This window comes from Amphiprion ocellaris, chromosome 22 (assembly GCF_022539595.1).
Source record: "Amphiprion ocellaris isolate individual 3 ecotype Okinawa chromosome 22, ASM2253959v1, whole genome shotgun sequence".
NCBI classification, from domain to species: Eukaryota; Metazoa; Chordata; class Actinopteri; family Pomacentridae; genus Amphiprion; species Amphiprion ocellaris.
In genome coordinates, this window is record NC_072787.1 from 7,094,107 (window position 1) to 7,118,426 (window position 24,320).

General features: G+C 40.0%; 1 protein-coding gene and 3 non-coding genes across 5 annotated transcripts in view; 3 read left to right on the top strand and 1 right to left on the bottom strand.

The window, feature by feature from the left end:
* trnaw-cca (transfer RNA tryptophan (anticodon CCA)) lies at positions 1 to 72 on the top strand. Its single transcript has one exon. It is a non-coding gene; the product is annotated as a tRNA-Trp (tRNA).
* A 6,791-nt stretch (positions 73 to 6,863) lies between these two features.
* On the top strand, positions 6,864 to 6,935 carry trnaw-cca (transfer RNA tryptophan (anticodon CCA)). Its single transcript has one exon. It is a non-coding gene; the product is annotated as a tRNA-Trp (tRNA).
* Positions 6,936 to 12,310: 5,375 nt separating this feature from the next.
* The window catches only part of pard3aa (par-3 family cell polarity regulator alpha, a), a 392,129-nt gene continuing 380,119 nt past the window's right edge, over positions 12,311 to 24,320 (top strand). The window contains exon 1 of one of the 2 annotated variants that reach the window (XM_055007067.1): positions 12,311 to 12,733. In XM_055007067.1, coding sequence (XP_054863042.1) covers positions 12,614 to 12,733 — 120 coding nt within the window. In that variant the 5' untranslated portion in view covers positions 12,311 to 12,613. The remainder of the gene's footprint in view (positions 12,734 to 24,320) is intronic. The other variant, XM_023262624.3, reaches the window with a different exon arrangement.
* Positions 24,101 to 24,172, bottom strand: trnaw-cca (transfer RNA tryptophan (anticodon CCA)). Its single transcript has one exon. It is a non-coding gene; the product is annotated as a tRNA-Trp (tRNA).

Here is a 24,320-nt window from a genome sequence, read left to right on the forward strand (position 1 = left end):
GACCTCGTGGCGCAACGGTAGCGCGTCTGACTCCAGATCAGAAGGTTGCGTGTTCAAATCACGTCGGGGTCATTCCTTTTCATTTGGAATACTGTGACCACTACATTATGAATTTGCAACCACAGATTATCCAGCATAACACATATGATATAATATGATATAAGTCAATACAATATAGCACAGTAACAATACCATACAGCGTCATTCTTCATTCTACTTGGAACATTTTTATAGAATAGCCTGGTATATATTCTGTGAAAGTACTTTGAATTGGTTTGCGCATAACATGAAGTGTACTGAACAGTTTGCCCCTCATATTAGGAACTCTTTACATTCAGCTTAGTAATACATTTGTAGGATTCATGAAGCTCTGCAGCAACAGAAACAATCACATTTAAAAGCAAAGTCTTCAGCTACATGTATTTACATTGGATTAATGTTTATCTCATCCAACTGATGTGACAGTTCAGTAAAGCGTCCTCTAACTAAAATATGCATAACCCAGTGAACTAATCTAAATTCAGACTAATCTGGGGTAGTAATTAAACAGTGTGATTGAAAATCTTTAACCCTGACATGATTTGAACATGTTATTTTCTGATCTGGAGCCAGACGTGCTATTGTTGCGCCACAAGGGCATTAAACTGAAGCTTCTTTGTGGAATCATAACACTGATTTAATGAGTGATGACAGTCTGAAAAATGCAAAGCATTCAGGCAGGATCTCAGTTTTAGTTAGATGTTCCCATTAAAAAAAAAAAAAAAACAACTTCGGGGTTTTATCCCAAATTATTCATATCCTTAATTACTGAGATGTAGTCGCTTTGTAAGCATTTGAGTGTTTGACATGAAGTTGTCATGCATTAGCAGTCATTTCACATTCATCAGGTGAGGGCCTGACTAGTATTAGTATCAGAGTATTAGCTCTATCACTGACACACAGAGTACAGACCCCTGCACAGCCCTCTATTATTCACTTGTCCATCACTGGAGATTAATGCCATTAGTTAGATTTTTCCTTAAACGAAATCACCAGTCAAGCTTTACCAGACATCAGGCAGGTGAAACCTCCCACAGGTGAAAAGGAGGAGCTTTTTTTATATGGAATCAGGAATGAAGTCTGAACCTGTGTAAAACTCTGGAAATAAAAATATAACCTGAAGCTAAATATAAGAGGAAAAAAAAAATAAAAAAAATCAGTGGTGGAGATTTTGGCAGTGATGCGGCTTATAGTCTGGATCTACAGCTCTGTTAAAGATTTCCCATTGGGACATATAGCAGCCGTCACAGCGTAGCTGTAACCACGATGTGAACACTGTGTAAGTTATCTGCTGACGATCACATGATTGCGATCCTACTACAAAATGACTGTGATTTATCAGTTGGAAATCATACAAGGAACAAATAATTAAACTGTGGGGTATTTCTGAGTCCCATCAATTCCTGCTACATATTTAGGTCACGCAGTGTAGCAAACCCCAGCCAGACACTTAAGTTCTCAGCCTTATTTTGAACACAGATTCACCTTTCTGTCCTTCACTCATTTCTTCACAGTAAGAGCTTGTCCCCATTGTCGCTAGGTGCTTCTAAGTTTATACACATCCTTTGCTAGACAGCAACAGTGTGTAACCGTTGTCTTTCATCTTTATTTGAATTTTCGGACTTTTCCGCAGCCTCTTCGTCATGTCAAGAAACCGCTTCTTAGAGAATCACTTCCTGTGCTGCTGGAATGGTGACAAAATAAAAGCCCACATCATTAAAAATACATCTTCAAAATAAAAGCGTGGAAGGAAAGGTTATTTTATCAGTAGCAAAACAAAGGTTTGCCAAAACTGATGAACTGATCAACAGACTTTCATAAGAGTAATTTACACGCAATTTGGTATTCATACATAACATGCGCATGCATAACACATGCCTGTGCTCAGCGCAAGGCCATTTTTTATTAAAGATTTCATCCATCAGAAATGATATGTCAACTGACCAGCCTTGGCGGAGTACTGCACTCTCTGAGTGCTTTTCTAGTTTGATCATTCACTGTCACTAATGTCAACAGACAAACATGAGTTCAAGTTTCACTGAAAGATATACGCAGGCTCTACTGTTTAAAGCCATCAGAAAATGTAAAGCCCACTTGTGGCAGAACCTTGAACATTGACAGTAGCTGTTAACAGTCATGGGCAAACATGGTGAAGGAGAACAGTGGAGATCATGAGAGCTGTGATGCTTTTAGAGAGACCGCATTCATTTTACCTCATGGTCACTAAAGACAAGCAGTCAGTGTCCACTGGGATTCTACTAAACATACTGGAAAGTGTAGGAATGGTTTTTTTAAAGTGACAAATACAACATGATTAAGTCTCAATATTCACACTCTATCAGTCTGTACTGTGATGTTTTTTCACTTCTGACATAAGTGATAATAGTCTTTATTTGATGGTTGAAAACAAGGAGACATAGCTGACACCTCTAAAGTGAAATTTAAGATTTATTCTGACATGAGGTCCACTTTTTTTCCAGAGCTTTCAGTGTAATCTCAGCTGATAGAGTTGTTATGTTGGAGGGACATGAGAACCCCAGTTGTTTTGTTAGCTGTAAGTGTCCTCCTTGGTCATGTCTTGAATGTATCATCAGTGACGGCCCAGGGGTCATTGGAAGTTTCTGATCTTCTAACATCAGACTTCCCCTTCACTACCCTCTTGATCCATAGTCACCTAGTTGCTCTTTGTGAGGCTTCAGCTACTGATCTTAGGGTTTTCTTCTTGGCTGCCCTCATGATCCCCAGCATGTTAAATGCTTTGAGGACTGAGTGCCCTGCAAAGCCTCTACATCCCCCTCAGTGGGATCACAGCAGGTCCTCCATCCCTGACTCTGGCACTGTTCCACCAGTTTCTGATACTCGCTGTGTTTTCTTTTGTTAATTTCCTCCATGTGATCTTTAGATCACAGAAAATCCGGTGACACAAAGAATATCAGAATATAAAAAGAAGATAAAATGAGACAACATAAGTCAATAAATAAATAAGCTGAATACCATCAACAAACAATATGTACCGCATCATGGCAGGTGAAGTTTGACGTCATACTCATTAGTCTCTAGGATTTATTCTGTTTCACTAACAGGTTGCCTTCTCAGAACTCACGTTGTGACTGTTGTCCATCATGGGGAGAAATGCTGCTACTTCCTTTGGCACACCACGGTCCTACTGGTGCAGTCCTGAGAGTGCAGCCTCTGGCTCTGCAGACATTCCCTACTCCATCTGGATGTCATCAGGGCAGGACTCTGATCGAACATGTAAGTTTGAAGCAGATTGGAGCATGTACAGGGTAGTTAGACAACATTTCCTCTTTCATGGCAAAGCATCAAAGTTCAGGGGGACACCATGGCCATGCCCTTTGACTTTTGTGCAAGATTTTGATAACTTTTCATCATTAAGGCCTGTTTTATATAGTGGCCAAATTTGAGGTCTTTTGGAGTTAACGCCTGAAAATGGCAAAAGTCTGTCAAAATTTCACAATTAACTCAAAATGGCAGACTTCCTGTCTGTTTAGTGTATGACCCCACAAAGCTTTTTTGTTTCCCCTGATGTGCTACATATGGCTGCCAAATTTAGTAGATGTAGGTGAAACATCCTGCCCATAGGACATGGCACAAATGTTGGAGGGGGCGCTATGAAGTCATTTTGCCACACAAATGTGCAGGTCCCATAAAATGTAAAATTTTTTGCCAGTTCTGATGTGTGTGCAAATTTCTATGAGTTTTTGAGCATGTTTAGGTCCTTAAAAAATGTAATTCTTTAGTGTGAAAAAAAATGACTTGCATTCCAATAGGGTCCTATGCACTGTCAGTGCTCTGGGTGCTGTTCTTGTTAATTGATGTGACAAGCTGTGAGCGTATATGTGAATATGTGTGTGTCAGGATGTGAAATTAACTGTTTAAGCCACTGACAGATATGTCCAAATGTGATTCATTCTATAGTAAATGATCATTCTGTGCTTTAAATCTACCAACCACTTCATGTTAAAGCAGTATCTGCCTGCTGCTAATTTCCCACCATGGTATGCAAGCTTTTCTGTAAATGTGTTGGAGTGTTAAAGAATTAATTTCGAAATAAATATTGTCAATTAAAATGTTGAAACATATTCTAAAAGCTGAAAAAAAATGCAACTTTTTAGCAATTGTCACTGTCTCCCGCAATGTCATCGCAACAAATAGCTTAAAACTTCTCAACTTACATCGCAATTTTTTAGAAAAGCTGCCGTGAATTCAGACATTTTTGGCCACAACAATCTCGCAAAACACCCACAAAATCCTGGAGGGACTCAATAAGCTATATAAAACTAGAATAGAAAAATAACACGAGTAATGATACTGAAGTAGTAATGCTATATTGTACATGAATTAAATTTTACATGTGATACTGAAATAATCATTATCATGTGTCCTCAGATACAATTCACAAAATTAAGATGGGATTTTTAGACAGAGGTGAAATATTATATCCATTACCACTAAGTCTGTATTTTAAGAAAATCTACATTACTATGTTTTATTGTTGAACAGGGATCGGAAAATTACAAGACAGAGAGAATATGCAAAACAGCAGCTGGCAGCATTTGCTAATCCATGAAATCAGAGAGCTAAGGCTGGGCTAACACCGTTCTCAGCGTTCACAGCGTGTGCTGGGCCCAATCCTCACAAACATGGCAATTAAAGGCTCTGGGCTTAATCCAAACAAGGATGGTTCCTGGAGAGAAGACAGGACCAGGTGTAATACTTCTTAAAGCCTGCAGATGGGACCTTTCAGCTTTCAGAAACACATACGGTTCAGCAGTGAGGCTCAGTGAGCTGCAGGCTGAAGAACACATCAGACTGTACATCACTGAAAGAGACATTGTGTGATTCTTACATGTCAATGTTCAGACTGTGCTAAAAGTGTCTGGTTTACTTATAGGTGTGGCAATCTACCAGCTACAAGAATAAAAACCACGAACAGATCCCAGTGTTTGTTTTTAGGCTTAAAGTCTTATTCCAATTTTGCACGTTTTGGTGCAATAGTCAGAGTTAGGTTTGACTGCAGGGTTCCATTGCCTTGAGCAATTAATGATTCATATAAAGTCACAGTTCTGTTGTAACAGCTGCTCATGCATCTCATCAGTGATACTTTAATCAGCCCTACCACTGGAGAAATTACACAGGCCTTGGCATGTATCACAATAATGTTGAGCAGGACATTGTTGAGTGTGATTTATTTAAACCACAGCACTGCAGGTTTTTTTTTTTTTAAGCTGTGCAATGCAAGAGAGACATCTGTCCAACATGATCCAGTGCTTGTATCTTCATGTACACACTCACAGCTGGTAGAGAAATTTGCAAAACTTACACAAAACTAGATTCAAGAGTGCATCATGTGAGAAGCTTTATGTTTATTTTGCACGAACACCCCACAAGAACATTAAAGTGAACAGTTTCCGCCCCCTCTGCAGTGTCAAAATAAAATCTGTTACATTTTTCCTTTTTGTTAAAACAATAGATTGTCAGTTTACATCTCTAATGCAAAATTAGATTTATTTTTTTATTTCTTTTTAATTTACTATAATAGTAGATAAATTCAAGTTAAATAATGTAAATCTATTTCTATATTTAGATACCTTGTGACAATTAACAGAAAAAAGTATTGGTTTTGAAATTTTAGGTAGATTTGTTTGTTCAGTGGTGATCTATCTATGTTCAGTTTGTTGCTTCCAGCTATTTGCAAGACTTCCTCTGAGTTTATTAAATGTCTGCAGCATCTAACAGCAGCAGGATCCATATGTGCCTCTAAAAGAAGAGAGGTGTTCACATTTATGCACATGTACACCCATAAAAACACAATGGTAACTTCATTCATTACTAATAATTATGAATTATCCATATTTATCCCTAATCCTGAACTTCGTCACAGCTGAAAATTATTTTAATGTAAAAGTGTGAAAATTTCGGTGGCATTATTGTGGATATGGATGTCTTATAGAACATTGCCTCTCTACTCATTAAAGTAATAAAATATGGGGTCGCTTAGTAACAATGAAAACGCATCGTACCATAAATTACTGTAGTTTGACAAATTGTCATCAAACATGGACCAAATTTTAAGTCTAGAAATCAGAAATAAACCATGGATTTCTTGCCTAAGGATGAACTTTTCCCCTTCAAATCGTCTGCAGCATCTGTTCTCCTGATCCTTTAAACAGAGGTCACTGACAACCAAAATGCTAACTTTAGCTGTAGTAGTCTGTGCACATAATTAGAGACTAAAGGATGGGATTTGTAGTCTTATTTTGACACAGCTTTCAACTAGCATCTATAGTAAAACAACATAATAAGATTCCTAAAATTCAATTATGTTTTTGGTGTTTTGGAGCCCAAAACACCACAACTTTCTGTGGCACCATCTTTCCACCCCTATGAAAAATCTCTGCAGGCGTTGCTGCATTTAAGCGTTGACCCTGACATGATTTGGTTATCTGATTTACTGGTATCTTTCTCTACGCTTCACTACAGCTACAATGTGTTTTCTGTACCTGTATCTCTCCACAGCATGCAAGTTCTTGCACCAGATGTTGGCAGTAATCAGAAAAACAAACAAGGAGGAAGAGATAATTCCTCAGTTTGTTGCTTTTAAGGATTCTTATAACAAGTGAGACATACACCTTGGCTTTCAGTGCAGCTCACTTTTTTGGGATCTGAAACAATAGATATAACTTTTATTTGATTCAGTTTGATCACTGACTTGTCTCGGTTTGAAATACTGACCTCAGATGAGTGTCATATCTTCAGGTGAGGTCCTGCTGCTTGTTTCAAAGTTGCATCTTTGATTGATAGACCTTGTGGCGCAATGGTAGCGCATCTGACTCCAGATCAGAAGATTGTGTGTTCAAATCATGTCAGGGTCAAAGTTTTGGGTAGTGGTGGCTCAGTAGTTAATGGTTTGGGCTACTGATCTGAGGGTCTGGGCCCCTAAACAAGGCCCTTTACTCTATCTGCTCCAGAGGCGACATAGTGTGGCTGTCCCTGTGCTCTGACACCAGCAACCTGGGACATGCTATCAGTAGAGTACATAAAATTAAAATGAAAGTGCATTTGTCATCAGGGACAATGAGCTTTGGAATGACATGTCCAAGGAGAAAATGCTGGCAGAATTAATGACTTCTTTTAAATCACTTATTAAAAACCCATTTTTATGTGATAGCATCTTTTTATGGCTTATTAAAGTTTAATTGCTTTGATTATTTTATGTGTATTTATTAATATTAACATATTTCTTTTTATACTTTGTGTCTCTTGTCTTCTTGTTTGAACTTTATCTTAATTTTACCGTGCTGTTTCCAGTAATTATTACAATAAAAAGTATTATCTTTAAAAGATTTGCTTTAGCGTTGATTAATCATTGCTATTATTAAGATGAATGAGTAGTAAAACTAAGAAAACAGATGAAAAGAAGAGACCGCTGCCTGCTCTCAGCACCATAGAGGGTTAGCTTTGTTATTCCATTCTGTTTTACAGCAGCTGGCATCAAGATAGTTTGTCTTTCTTTCCCGTCTTTGAGTTAAAGTGAAATAAATTTATGACACTGCGATGCCACGCTTCAGTGGTAAACAGCATGTGGGTCGGTATATTTATTACAGTGAATAAATGATGAATTGCCCTGATGCATGAATCATGCATCAGTAACAGCCTGATTTCACACATGATCCAAGAAGATGAGGATACGGAGAAGCAGAAATACCATGCTGTCAGGTTTTAGAGATGCTTTAAAATATCACAAATCATGTGATGTTTTATTCAGAGGAGCCCCTCTTACATTTTATGTTCATGTGACAGCTCACTTAGAAAGGATATCTTGCTCTGAGCTCACAGCCAAGTCCATATGATACTAAATTTTATTTATAACAGCCTCAATGGTGGTATTAAAAGGTGGTATTAAGAGGGAAGAATGCAGGAAACTCCACATGTATGAGTGTCTGTATGAAGCAGTGTGTGTGTGTGTGTGTGTGTGTGTGTGTGTGTGTGTGTGTGTGTGTGTGTGTGTGTGTGTGTGTGTGTGTGTGTGTGTGTGTGTGTGTGTGTGTGTGTCAGTGTTGAATTCTCTGCTGGTGAGGTCAGTCTGTCATGATGGTGGGATGTGTCAGGAATGACCTGGGACCATGTTGGAACACGTCTGCCATAGAGGTAACACCTCTCTGGCAGCGACGACAGACACTGAGACAGACAGACAGACATACTTTGTTTACTGTATCCCTCTGTAAAGCAAGGCAAGTTATCTGTATAGCACAATTCATACACAAGGCAATTCAAGGTGCTTCACAATGGCGAAGAAATGCAGTCAGAAAAAAAGGTACAAAGGTCGACATACATTAAAATCATAAAAATAAAACATAAAAGTAGACATTAAGATCATAAAAGTGCATTAAAAGACAATAAAATAGATTGAGCATCTAAGAGTAAGCTGCAGTAAACAATCTGGTTTTCAGGTCTGATTTAAAAGAGCCAACAGTTTGAGCAGAACTCAGGTGTTCAGGAGGTTTGTTCCACAGGTGAGAAGCATAATAACTGAATGCTGCTTCTCTGGTCTTGGTTCTGATTCTGGGAATGCACAGTAAACCTGTCCCTGATGACCTGAGGGCTCTGGATGCTTCTTATGGAGATGATAAGTCCAGGATGTATTTTGGTCCAAGACCATTCAGTGCTTTGTAGACCAGGAGTAAGATTTTGAACTCTATCGTTTGACTAACAGGAAGCCAGTTTAGTGATTTGAGGATTGGTGTAATATGGTCCAGTTTCCTGGTGTTAGTTAGGACTCTGACAGCAGCGTTTTGATTGATTTCTTGTTAAGATCTGTAAAGACACCATTACAATAATCTAACCTACTGAAAATAAATGCATGAACAAGTTTCTCTGTGTCTTCTCTGACAGGAAACCCTTGATTCTGGCAGTGTTCTTCTAGTGGTAAAGGCAGATTTAGTAACAGCTTTCAAGTATTTGTTAAAATTCAGGTCTCAGTCAATAATGACACCAAGGTTTCTGGCTTCTGCTGTTCTGCTCTCCACACAGGATAAGTCTGGAAATGTGTGGATGAAGAATGCAGATCTTCCTAAGGTTTAAAATCAGGGGAATTGTGAAAGAAATACAACATTTTTACAGTGTATCCACAAGATTGAATATCTTCTCAAGTTCTGACTATATTATCCTAAAAATGTATTTGCTGTGATGAAAATGTGTGTATCACTTATAGTGTTATGCCTGCTCTATAAATCATGTTAAATACCCACAAGACTACTGCACTTTCCACACCTGTACTATTGTGTCACGCTTGGCTTTGCATTATTACACATTAAACAAGTGAAGAAGCTTTCTCAGGCGTAATTAAATCCCATCACTTTTTGAGTCTCTAAGCATGACTCTCATGTGGTATATTTATTTTAAACTATGAGAAGGCAAAGATTGGAAATTAAATTCAAATTAAAGATGATTTCTATACGGAACCCTATGTAAAATCACATTTATTGTGCATGTAAAGGTCCCCTTGTGCTCAGTTAAGAAGTGTGACTTTACCACTAGCAGTTCAAAGAGGCAGATACAGTGGTGGGAAAAAGTTTTCGTACACCCTAAAATTTGACACAATCTCAAATATTATCACAGAATCTTTGCAGAAAAATGCTTTTTGGGTTTCAAAAGGTGTGGCTGCATTAGACAGACACAAACAAATACAAATTCTATATTTTTTTGTTTATTGCTTACAAGAAATGTGAGTGTGATTGTTTGTATATGTTTCAGGTGTCTTGTCAACTCATATGCAGGGATGGAGACTGAAAGCTGGCTACCCCACACAACCAGTGACGCCAGTTAGAAGACCATTACATACTCATAGAACTGTAGTTATATGTATATAGCGCTATAATTTAAATTAAATCTGCTGTACTTCTACACAGTAGTCTTGCCTGCATGAACAAATGATCAAAGTGGGTGATCAAAAAAGTGCAAGTACTTGGCCTATAGATATTTCACACAAAGAAAAAAATAAAACATAACAAAAATATCCTAGTGTGAGTAATGGTCTGGCTGTTTCCATAACTGCTGTCTGGCTCTGTAATTGCAAATATGGGCTAGGAGTCAGACTTTGCAGGACACTCAGATAAACAATCAATCACTAAGTCAGTCAATATGTTAAATTAAGAACTCCTGTGCATGTGAACCAGTCAGGAGCAGAGAATAACTTCCCTCTTAGCTTATCATGTCATTTCCTTCACGTATCACACAAATGCAGTTTCTCTTTCTGCCTCCCCATAATGCAATACTGTAAATAAGAGAGGCCAAACTGTGTTCTTTTTAGTTACACAGTGCAGAATGAAGATGTCTCCATTTGGTATTCAGCGATAAATATGATACTGAGGACTTTTTAGAGAATTTAGGTTCCAAAACATGTTGATGACGAGACACAGGATCATCTGTCTTTATGTCCAGCATTGTGTTGCTCCTCCTCCTCCTCTCTACATTCCTGATGTGCAGTGGACACACTACATCCCAGATTGTGGTCTTATCTTACTGTAGCAGTGCAGCTGAGTAAATAAGTGGCATTAATGAGTGTGCAATAACTCTGGGGCTGAAAATCAGTTTGGATTTTATGCTCACAATTTCATCCTCTTTCAGTTATAAAGAAATGACAGTTAAAAGACACGATGTCTAATTGATTAAAAAAGAGGCCTGTTGTGAGCTTTTACTATTTGTGTCCATGTTTATAAGTGATTTCCAGAGTTTCACAGTCAACTGATACACACATGAAGCTCATAATTAGGGATACAGCTGAAACTTATCAATGAAAAGCTAAAAAGATATTTCACTCATTTACTAACTTTTTCTCCTAGGTACCACTAGAGGGAGTATTAGTAGCGTGAAAGTGGGAGTGTGTGTTGGAGCTGCACATTTAGCATAACCAGTTGAAACAGTTCCCACAGATCCAGCTTTTCACATTCTCTTTGCACTATTAATGAAATTCAGTACAAGTGGAAGCATTCACATATGGTTTAGGGTTTCTGGAATGGAGTCAGACACACAGCACTGGCTTCCCAAGGTCAAGATGAATACATTACAGGAATTATACTGCACCTTGCATCACATCTAGAGCCCAGCAGCCTGGCTCTGGATCAGTGAATGTAAATGGAAAGGAATACAGAAGTAAGGCTGCATTCATTAGAAAGAAACAGACTATATTAGTGCAAAAATACTGGAGTTGTTACAGAACTTTACTTGCATCTTTCGCTATCTATGGTGATGGTTGAGTTCATCTTGCAGTGGTGTTCATGTTCATTCACTTGGACCACATTCGATCATAAAGAGCAAGAGCTGCAGGGAGCGAGTGCAGCTCCACAGAAAGGAGGTAAACTGGGTCATACTTTATATTCAGCCCTGGGCTGATTCCTCGTCCTGCACTGCAGGTCAGCAGTATATCCACATTCATCACATTAATATATGCTTTGCAATCAGTGGCATAAGTGCAGATCAGTCAAACCTCAGCCTCCATCTGAGAACTTTCTCACTCTGCTGGGGAGTCCAGCTCACTAGTGTGCCTCATTTATTCACACTGAAATTCAACATCTGTTCATACAGAGTGTTTCATGTGTTGAATCATTCGAACATTTCTCATATCTATCAAATCTGAGTGTGGCAATAAATGAGTAATACTTGCTGCAATATATTCCTGGAGCCGTGATCATGTTTTCCCAGACTGGACTCTCAAACAGACTTTGCCCAGAGGAAGTGTACGAAACGTTTGTAGAACAGTTAGAACAGTTTTGTGCATCTGTCTTCATTAAAGTGTGCAGTGAGAGTTTGAAATTGTGTGAACTTCTCGTTTCGGAAATCACTGTTCATTTTATATGCTTTCAACAAGGTGAGAAATGAGCAAAGTGGGAAAGTTGTCAAACACTTAAATGCCCCAGAGGTGGGTATCAATGGTACCCACAACTCATTTTTACCCAGTTATAACCCAGTAGTAGTAGTTTAAACCTTCTGAATCCAAAAATACAGCCACTGATTGAATGGAAACTAAAAATGTGGTTGTTCTTTAGTTATAATAACCAGAATCCATCGTACCAGCTGACTATGAAACTACTTGGAAACGTTTTATTCGATAAGGTTTTCCATTTGACTCTCATTCTCCTCGAATCCCCACTGGTGTAAACCTGCAAACCCAACTTTTAAAAATGTTTTAGAATAGATCAGCTCCACAGCCCGAGCTGCAGCTACTGGCTGGTGTTGGAAACATTCTTAGTGCCTGCTCTAACATGTGGGCGCACTCGCAGTGTCGGTTGTCAGCTGTCCAGTTGTGCGCTCTCGCTGGAGAGGCTTTTTGTTGGGAAGTTTCTGTAAGTGAGTCAACACGGCACAGGGAGGACGCCACCCAGCCCCGCCGCTGGATCCTCCGCTGGGCTTCTCTCTGCTTCCTCCGAGGACACAAAAGAACAACTTCACTCCACAACAGAGGATTGAGGTTTTTGATCTTCACACACCGGGGATGGTTATCGTCGTTTTTACGCGGCTTTTTCCTCTTTGGAATTAACGCAGCGGAGGAGAAATGAAAGTGACGGTGTGTTTCGGGAGGACCCGGGTGGTCGTTCCGTGTGGAGATGGGAATATAAAAGTCCACAGTCTTATCGAACAGGCGGCCATGAGGTATAAAAAGGCCATAGCGAAGGTAAGTCCCTCCTGACACACACACACCTCCGCTGCTGTGTGCTTTTGTAACGTTTCCCTGAGAGAGCGCGGAGCAGCGTGTTCCCTGGAGCCTCAACATGGCGCTTTTCTCCGGGAAAGAGGCGCAGATCCAGCGGCTGCCCACAGAATCGGAGCCGGTGGAGACCCCCAGGGGCCCCTGGGGCGGGGAGAGTAGGGGGAGTGCGCTTTTTATCATTGTTTCAATGGCAGTGCACATGTAAAATAACTTTAATACAGCTGATTTTCTGTTTTGTCTTTATGAAAGTTGTGAAGCAGATGTGATCACTTTATGATCAGTTGTGTGTCTACTATGTTGTCCATGAAAAAAGTTAAAGAAGCAGAGGGAAGGGTACAGTGAAGGCAGGGAAATGCGCAAAAGTGCACACAATGGGCACCTGCACTGCCCTAACTGCAGGTTAATATCACAGTGAAACTCATTTGTGCAACCACACACACAATAACTAGATCCACACACAATAAACTTGCTGCTACATTCTATTGAACAGTCAGTCCTACAGGTGCTATCCACCTTGCTGTATTCAGATCTTCATGTCTTCATATCAGTTAACTAAAAACTGATTATACACCAGTGGAACATTTCCCCTTCTATCCACTGTGCACTCATTGCCCTTCTAATTACATGTTTAGAAAGTTCATCCAAGTTTCATGTGCAAATGATGGAACGCATGACTGTGTGAAACCCCTGTGCCAAACTCCAATGAGGACACTGATTGCTTTTCCCTTTGTGGGTTTCAAGTGGCTGAGCTTTAAAGCCCATTAAATGACTAATGAATGAATTGAAGTTTGCTATGCTGTGGCTAGTAACAGCACTTTCTCCCCTTTCAAAGGGGGTGCCATTACTATTAGAGTCACATTAAAGCTGCTACAGGATTGGAATATCTTAATGGGGTCACGCTGGTTTTCCCAAGTTATTGCAGTAACCTTTAGATATGTTTCAGTAAGGTCAGGAGTGGGAACAAAATCTGCTTTTTGCCGTCAGTACAATCCCAGACTTGCAGTGATTCACTGGTAACCTGTACGCAACAGATGAAATACCTTCCTGGGTGATATGAATATTCGCTGTTGTACTTCTGTCGCACATTTTACCTCTGCAGTCAAACAATGGCGAAGTAGGTCAACATTAACACTCTTTCTTGAAGAGCACTTCCTCCTTAGACGCACACCAGCTATAACACACATACTTCCATTCACTCCTCTGTTTACCACTGCTTGATGGTTTTCCATGCTTCAGCAGAATGGAGGCGACTGGTCCATTGATCCATGCAGCTGGACTGTAAGTGTAGACTTGTGTTTTCCCTCTGGAGAGCCCTTGGCTTCGGGTCAACACAAACTACTCTACCATGTGCCAGACTTCTAGATGACAGGAAGATGTAATCGTACATAGGTCACTTCCACATTTATAATATTACAGCAGCTGACAGCTATACATCATTTCTGCAGCCTATAATTTTAAAATGTTGAAGTTTTTTAATGTTCCCGCATTAACAATTCAACCAAAATCACAAGTGTGCTTAAAGATGTGATACAAAATTGCTTTGCATGGCTTGCAGATGCTGTAATACACATTTTTTGTTTAAAAGCACATGTCTGAATGTATTATTGCTCTTAGATAAAATCCAATATTATTGCACAACAGCTTGGATCTAAGATTGACTTACCGGCTATAGACATAAAGTATAACTGGGCCATTTCCGACATGCATTTTGTGTGGTCTTCTTCTTCCCTTCTATTAAATGCGTGTTACCATTTACAGGGTATAAAAAAGTGCCTATGCCATAGCAGGTACTTCTGATTAGCTCTGAAAAACTGTTGTGTGATTGGCTAAATTCAGAAAGTCCAAAAGAGTGCCATCTTTTTTGCCGTCTCGATATCCTCCTAAATTGCTGTCTTCTCCTCTGTAACATCACCATAAACAACGTAAAATTCACTACATATGCTAACACAGCAAACCTCTATTGTTCGATTTCCTGTGAGCTCAAAAAAATGGAGCTTTGTCCAGTATTTCTCATTTGGTGCACTCAGAGTTAGTGTTGTGGTCAAAGCTGCCAGAATCTGCACCATATTGGACACAGAAATGCTGAAAGGGCTGATTAGGAAGCTGTTCCCACAAATGTTATGCCATATCACGCCTTCCACGACTTGTTGCAGTGGAAAGATACGCTGTTTTGCAAGGCCACCATCACTACATCCTAGGCTTAGCACTGTGCAAGGTGATAGTGATACTGTAGGACTGGTTATGCAAGACTAAGGTGATCCAGTGCTTACATTAAAAACTGAGAACCCAAGGACAATAGAATAGGCGTTGGCTACACATCAATGTCCGACACTGGTAATACACATTTTTAGAGAAGCAGTTGACGAATGTGATACACAGAAGTCAATCAGTGTCAATATTTTTTTGTGTTGCAATTGGGTGCATCGGAGAACATATTTAACACTTGGCAAAAAAGCACAGTAGTTATGATTCAAAGGCCTTGGAAGCTTGATGTGCTCCTGTTGTCTCCTAGTTCATTTGGTATGCACTAAGGTTAAAAAAATAATAAAACCAAGAGATGCAAACATGAAGTGATGCAGACCAGCAGTTGAGTCATTAATTGGTTGGCTATTGTAGCTGTTATCCTGCATTTTAGAGCTACATGGACCCATGGGTTGAAGTCAGATCACCCAGTTAAGCGTCACCAAATACTGCTACTTCTCACTGCCGCTTCTGAAACTTCCTTCTCTATTCTTAGGTCTAGCCTGCACCTAGATTCTGCCTCATGTACACTACCATTCAAAAGTTTGGGGTCACTTAGAAATGTCCTCATTTTTAAAAGAAAAGCAATTTCTTTCCAATGAAGAAAACATCAAATTAACCAGAAATACAGTGTAGACATTGTTAATATGGTAAATGACTATTCTAGCTGTAAACGGATGATTTTCAATGGAATATCTCCATAGAGGTACAGAGGAACATTCCCAGCAACCATCACTCCTGTGTTCTAATGCTGCATTGTGTTAGCTAATGGTGCTAAAAGGCTAATTGATAATTAGAAAACCCTTGTGCAATTATGTTAGCACATGAATAAAAGTGAGTTTTCAAAGAAAACATGAAATTGCCTGGGTGACCCCAAACTTTTGAACGGTAGTGTGTGTAACTCTTTTTTAACTATGTGGGGTTGCAAAGATGTTTCTTACATGTAGCGTTTAGCTTTCTCTGCCATTGCTGTGCTTTTTCTGTCTTTGCTTTGAATCTGAGACTCTGAATTGGCTTTGTTGAAGTATCTGAGCTCTGTCAGCGACACCACATGCCGTGCCGGTGTGCCCGATCTTCCCTGGAGAATCTTAAGGGTTGTGTCACAGTCTCAGTGGGACCAGAAACTCTGCATCAGTCTCCCGCCGAAGCACCATTAACTTCAGACTCAGTCTGCTCTACGGTATGCACAGTCATGAAGGATTAATGCTAAATGGCTTTTCAGGCTCCTCATCCTGCCTCTCTGTTCTCAAGGCTGTTGTTTTTAGCACTTAGCCAGTTGTGTAATACTGTGGAGTTACCAATTTTTTTGTTATTTAAGCAGGAGCAATATGAAGAAGTTATTTTGTGGGCTTTCCTTTTGGCACACAAAACACCACGTGGACATGACTGGGAAGTGCAGATCTTAACTCTTCCTTTTGCAGTCTGGTTTCACCCACATCTGGTACAGCGTTAGGCGCATGAAACAAAAGAATACTCAAACATTCAGTCACCGGATCCATAATTTGTGGCTCTAAATCTAGAGCTGCGTTTCTACCTCCTATTTGTCCTCCACTTTCCCACAGTTACTCAACTTAAATATGGGCTAAACCCTTAAAGCACATAATTGCCCTTTTTTCTCCCAAAATTTCACAAATGCAGACTTGGAGACATGCCACAACATAGTCATGTTGTGGAAATACACACATGTGGAAAACAGTCAAAGTTCTATATTTCCATATTATCATTTCTTTCATTATCAGCAGCATATGATGAACATGTGTGTTTTGGCCCCTGCATGTCTGAAGGCAAATGTGACTATATGAGCCAGTGACTTATATATCATAGCTCATAAAAATGCATATGACATCAGCCATCGTATATTAAAAGGGTCACAGATTGCTTAACTGTGACTGAGTTAGCTGTAGAAACCCTTGGAACTGCTTGATGTGGTAGCAAATGGTGCAGAGATACGGGACTGTACGCACTGACGTTGATGCACTGCTGACTCTCTTGATTACAATGTAGACTGAAAATAACAGACCTTCTCATGTCCTAACTTGGATCACTTCTCTAAGAAATGATTATTTTCTTGTACTGTTATTGTTACCATGTCAGTCATATTCATTGCTCTAAACTACAGGCTTTTTACTAACAACCATGCGACCGAATCTATGGTGAAGATTAGGAGTTACTGAGAGTTTAGTCAGAAGGAGAAGACACTAGTCAGAGGTAACTGTTTGACATGATTGGAGGTTTGTGTTCTTGCTGACCTTTAGATAAGAGGATAGATATTGTTCTCATGTCTGTCACACAAATACGAAGCTGGTAGTCAAATAGGTTTGTATGAAGACACAATAAGGGATAACTGGTTATTTTTACACTTGAAACAATCAAAGAGAAATGATATGGTAAAGCTGCAGTAGGAAGAAATCTGGAAAAACTCTGTGATTGGCTAGAATCTTTTGTCACAGACCATCCATCCATTATCTATACACCGCTTAGTCTTCATTAGGGTCACGGATGGGCTGGAGTCTATCCCAGCTGACTTAGGGTGATGGCAGGGGACACCTGGACAGATCACAAGTCTATCACAGGGCTACACACCCATGTAATCACAGGGAGAACATGACAACTCCATGCAGAAAGATCCCTGGAAGGCCGGGACACGAACCAGGGATCTTCTAGCTGTAAGGTGAAAGTGCTAACCACTACTGTGCTGCCCTGGCCACAGACTAGATTTTCTAAAACCAGAAAACACTTCCAGGACGAGGTGTAGAAGTCTAGTTTCATCTTAGATCACTTGAATTACAATATGCTCTGAGGTTAGTATGGGGAAAAATATCCACTGTGATAGAACAGATGGGTAAAAAGTGACAGAGATGAGTTCAGCTTTGTACTCAGAGGTGAACATTTTTCAACTCATGGTGACACACATGGTGCGGAACCACCGCTCAGTGCCCCATTATACTGTTGACATTTTTAGCGTAGTGTAAAAACCTTTTGCAGACAACTTTCCAGGCTTCAAGGAAAAATATTTTGTTGGACATGCCCCAAGATATGCTTAGAACTGTTTCCCCCATTTCCTGTCTTTATACTAAGTTAAACTTATTTGATGCTTCATTTTTAAGATATGATTATAGTCTCTCACACGGACAACTGTGGACCTCACAGACGTGTACTTGTTCTGAATATAGTACTTTTCTAGTCTGCGTAAGTCCGTTCCATACAAAAGCAGTAGGTCATATTTACGTATTCTGCACATGAAACACTGCTGTGGAGGATGTGCACCACCCTTGTAGCATAGTGGCACTCAGAAATTTTGGGCTGCACGTAGATGTCTGCAAAGGTGGCCATGCGGACTTGGGGAACTATGAAATATATGTAACAAAGACCCTCAAGTACACTTGTGGTTGTGGAAAGCATATCACTGGCTTCTGGGTACAGGTATCAATATTCTCATGATTTGTAGCAATAAAATAAGTAAAAGTAATTCCAAAAATCTCAAACTGTCCCTTTTTTCATTCTCAAGAGTCCTGAAGAATCAAAGGTTGTCAATGAAATTAAGATTACCCACCAGGGAACCATTTTAAGGTGTTTTTTTTTACTTCTTGTGACAGATGACAGATTTCTCCTGACTGTAGACTTGAAGTCTGTTTGTGTTCCATTTTTTCTCACTTAACTTACACTACCGTTCAAAAGTTTGGGGTCACCCAGACAATTTCATGTTTTCCGTGAAAACTCACACTTTCATCCATGTGTTAACATAATTGCTCAAGGGTTTTCTAATCATCAGTTAGACTTTCAACACCATTAGCTAACACAATGTAGCATTAGAACACAGGAGTGATGGTTGCTGGAAATGTTCCTCTGTACCCCTATGGAGATATTCCATTAAAAATCAGCTGTTTCCAGCTAGAACAGTCATTTACCACATTAACAATGTCTAGATTGTATTTCTGATTAATTTAATGTTATCTTCATTGAAAAAAATTGCTTTTCTTTCAAAAGCAAGGACATTTCTAAGTGACCCCAAACTTTTGAACAGTCATGTATATCCCAGATATTTCTCCTGGATGGACCTCTTATAACTACCACCAAAACAGTAGTAAATCAGAAATTTTTGTTTTCATTTTGAGAATGAGCACAGTCATAGAACAAGCTGTGTAGTTAGTTCAATTTGGTGCCACATGCACTTCTTCAAACACCCTTTGTCTGCTCTGGGAATTGTTGGCCTTCAGTGAAAGTACAGCTAAGGTTTTTAATCCTCATCTATTCTCAGGTAAGGGCCTGAGCGCAGCTGTGCAGAAACACACTGCAATGAGAAAGTGAGAAGTGCCTCTGAAAAGGATTGTCAGGCCCTATTAGCTCACTACACTCAGCGGTTATGTAATACAGTGGAGCTGCACACTGTGAATAGGTTTATGGAAGATAGTTTAAGAGAGTGTGTGTGGGAGGGGGGGCGGTCATCATATGAGTTGGATGATGGGATGCAATGTGATTGATGGTAACTGAGTACGAGTAGGTCTGTGGTTCAACTAAGTGGCAGTACTTCATTTCTAGAGAGCAGGGAACAAAACGGGGGGAAGAAGAAGATGAAAAGTGTGGCCTCAGTAACCTCTCATTCTCTTGTTCTGTTCTCCTCTGGCTTTTCCTTAGTTTTCCTTCCTTCTTGTATCCTGATCTCTTTTCTTTCCAGCTGCTTGACACAGTGCTGTCTTCCAGCTGACTGAACGGTATCCTTGCTTTCGTGCTGCTGACTCCTTCCAGGGGAATTGTTGGCTGCCAGTCTTTGAGTAAAACATCAGACACCCGCAGCTCCAAAAGTCACGAGTTGAAGTTTGCCCAAGCATTCTAAAAAGATGTTCAGCACCCCTGGCTGGCAACACACTCCTTCACTCTTTGTCTGTTGACATCTAAGGCAGTGATTTACTTCATCTTAGCTTTAACATGTTGAATTATGAAATCACTTGAGCTGCTATATGTGAAGTCAAACATTTGCTACAATAATAGAACAGTAGAACACAGTAATGCAAAAAGTAAAAAGATTACAGGGGGAAAAGCCTGCAATTTGATGTGGAGGCTGGTAACAACATGTTGTATGTAATCGCAAACTGTGGTGACAGTAAATTCAGTAATTCAAATCCCTCCACAGTTTCTGATTCTGACCCCTAAAAACTCATCTCTGTGTATCAAAGTTAGAAGTTTTTAAGGAAAAGAATTCCTTCCTGCCTTTAAACAGCTGAGATGTCACTCTGCACTGTCACTTTCTCTAGAATGTGTAGATCTTTGAAGTTCCCACCTTTCTTTCCAATCACCCCCCAAAACACTGTAGAACTACTCTACGCAATGGCACGGTGTAATATTAGAGTAATTCAGCTATACATGTTGTACATGCTCATAAACTGGAAACTGATTATGAAGAAGCATATTGGTGTGGAAATCGCCACTCCCACTTTTGGTTCCTTAGGTTTGTTACAGATAAAACCTCAGAAGTCTGAACCTGGGTCATTTCAAAATGCTCACTTGTGGTGTTGACTTAGTTCACTCATGGTATGTCTCTGTACATACCATGAGCACCATATTAAAAAAAAAACATATCAAAAAGTAAATAAGGCAAACCATTGATTGGGGAGTATAAAAAATTGGAACTATACTTTTGTCAGTGTAGAAACATACATGTTGCAGCCCGTAAGTTAGTGTGGCATGTTTTTTTTCTGTTAATTTAGCAGTCAGCTCAAGCACATAGATTCAAGCACTAACTCTGTTTTCTCCAGGTACTCCGACTTCCTCCCACAGTCCAAAGACATGTTGAGGTTAAATCTAAAGTTGTCCGTAGGTGTGAATGTGAGTGTGATTGTCTCTGTGTGTAGCCCTGTGATAGACTGTTACCTGTCCAGGTGTCACCTGCCTTCACCCTAAGTCAGCTGGGATAGACTCCAGCCCCCCTACGACACCAATGAGGATTAAGCGGTGTGTGTATAGTGGATGGATTATAGATTGATATTATATGTGCGTGGTGTTTTAACTGTTCAACCTATTTCAGTGTTAATGCCCTTGAAGTAAGAATAGTTGTTGCTTCATGTGCACTCTAGTGTGCTGGAGCTGGTACAACAAAAACTATGCCACTGTCCAAAAAACTTTCAGCACTGTAGGTGCTACAGGCTCTGGTCTACATTTATACAGCTTTGCATATGGGTCAATGGCGACTACTTTCACAAAGCCAGTGTGGCTGGCTGATTAAACGGCTGTCTGGCGGGCTTCCCTGCTCACGTGAATGACATCAAGGACAATGACACCACACTCTGAGACTCTTATCTTACCCAAACAGTGCCGCTCTTCAGGGTCAAGCTAAGGTGATGTTAGGGCTTCCCACCGAGTAGCAGGAATACACACATGTACTGATACATAGTATTCACATGCATGCAAAGACTGCAGAGAGGAAAACATCAGCAGCTCTGGGTGTTGAAAGCCCTCAGCTTGAGCATTACAGATAAAGCTGTGAGAATTTCTGGCGGTGGCTGCTAAACACAGCAGTGTGAGCAGGCTACATGCCATGTTGGTAACTGAGTATGCCATCGCCATGCCAAGCCATTGCGTGACTGGTATCCTGGCTACATATATCCTGTTTAAGGCATTCAGGGTCATGGTCAGTTTTTGTTGCCATTGCTGATGTGGTTTTACAGATTTTTATTTTGGTTTTGATGTGTTTATTCACGGCCCTTGGAGCTGAATAACAGAAATTCCTTTTGTTGTCAAATCATTTACAGATTTATCAGGACCTAACATTATGCGGCAAGAAGCACGCTGTGAATTTCTGGGCAATGTTTTATATGTAAACATGTCTTTGAGTGTGTTCTCCAATAAATCTAAATGGATAACTCCATTTAGACGTACTGTGTTGGGACTGAGCTGACATATCAAACATGAGCTCTCAGTACCAGTTTGTGAGTGTTTCCCTGTCCCAGCCACAGCCTTGTTATGGTGGGGAGTTTTTCTTTTGTTATCTCAACCTGCTGGTTCAGACAGTCCAGCTAATCATTAGCCTGAACCGTTAGAAGCAGGACAATAGAAGCGATGACTGCATGTGATTCTGCATAAGTTGGACATACGCTGGAGTTAAAAGGACGCTTGCCACATTTTCAGGCATATTACACCTCAGAGACAAAGACGATCTGATGGTTCCTGTGTATTGAAGATGGTGAATAATGTAATGTAAAAATGTGACATCACCAACAACTCCTTATGTCAACATTATTAAAAGAAATTGTTTGTATTTGTCTGTTTGAAGGAGCCCTTTAATATTATTAGGCAGACTTACTGATTTATCAATCCTGATAAAGGGAATCCCTGATTGGAGGTTTGGTAGAGATTGGTGGTTTGCACAGATTATCTGATAAACTGACTGAATAGTTTAGCTATATGAAACATTACAATGTTGTAATTCATCATCTGCAGTATCCTGAATCAGCCGTTTCATACAGATTTTTAAAGAGGTGAGGCTACCTGGGAGGAATTTGTGTTGTTTCAAATCATGTTTATCAATATTGTTTACAACTGAGGAGGATCAAGGGACATATTCACTCTCTAGTGTCTTCAGCAATGCACACATTTAAACAGTTCTCTATCTAAATAATTCAAACAATGATTGAAATACATTTTCAGTCAACCCATTAGGTCTAACTACTCTAAAGTGATAGCAGCGGCAGCAGTGGTAGCAATTTAGGAATATCAGATGTTTCAGGGTTTTCCAAAAAGCCAACCGTGCATATCCACCTCTTCTTTTGCCAGTCAGGTGGAGCAGATGGCGTAGATAGATGGTGATGGAATGCAGGAAGAGAAACAGGTCAGAAATTGACTGAGAGGTCATTTTGTTTCATAACTGATCTGATATCCTGCTGAAACATGTCAGTTTTCACTAAATGCTGTATACCAAGGTGTCTGTAGACCTACTTGAGACAAGTTAACTAACTGTCTGGCAATCTCAAGTTCAAGTTAGGCTGTTGAGCTAGTGGTTTGAGCACATCAAAGTTTCACAAATTACATCAAGCCTACATAGGGCAAGCAAGTTTTGTTTTCTATCTATAGCATTACGTTATTTTTTTATACCGACAAATCAAAGTAAAGATGGTTTTACCTTAGCTGACATGTTTCAACTGCAACTGCAGTCTTCTTCAGAGCGTCATCTGACGTGTGCTGACGTGTCCTTTTTATCAGGTGACCGGTCTGACAGATCTGTTAGAATCTGTCAGACCGGCCACGCCCCCCGCCATCCGGTGGTCTCTGGAAGATGGAATCCCAGGTATGTGAGAGGGTGTATAACCCCTCGTCCCGGTTCATGGAGCAGCTCGCCTGCTTCCTGATCTCGATGGCCTCTTTGATCCATCGTTTAGACCGGTCACCTGATAAAAAAGGACACGTCAGCACACATCAGATGACGCTCTGAAGAAGACTGCAGTTGCAGTTCAAACATGTCAGCTAAGGGAAAACCATCTTTTCTTTGATTTGTTGGTATAAAAAATAACATTATCCTATGATAATAAATGACATCATGAATGAACATCATCCAACTATTCTATCTATAACATCATTTATGCCTGGGTATATTTTAATATTGTCGAAAGTCTTAAATAGACTTATCCATGCATATTAATCCATTTATAATAATGTCTTCTGCTCCTTCACTAGCAGCCTTTTATCACCGTTCCTATATTTAATACTGATACACACAAAAGTGCACTTACAGAAAGGTTTTATCGTCATCAGCTGGTCATTTTTCACACTGACACATTAAAAGCAGAGGGCTGTCAGCACTGATCAGACCTGGTTATGGTTTATGTACAGTGTGTCAAATGATATTAATCCCAGGCCTACTCTTTAACCTATATAAACGTGTCTTTGATCCAAATGCAGGCCTTTGTATGTCGAAATGTTTTGCCTTTCTCACATGTTCCTGCCTGCCTGCCAACCCAGCTAGTCCACATTACAAATCCTAATTTAACCTCTGGGTTAAACAATGGTCGTTTCATTATGAAATTTGTTTTCTTTATTTGAGAGCATTGCTAATATTCACATCTATCATATTCTAAAGGATTGATGTGCCTGTTAAGGCCATGACCTCGACGTGATTTGAACACGCAACCTTCTGATCTGGAGTAAGACGCGCTACCGTTGCGCCACGAGGTCTTGACCCCAATATATCCAGCATGCCTTTGAAACCTGCAGTCTCTCTCCCCTTTCACACGAAGGTTTAGGCCTGTTCCCCTCTGTGGAAGGAAAACATAGTCAGTTAACAGTGTTTAATGCTGCCTTACTAAAGGGTTGTGTATGATTT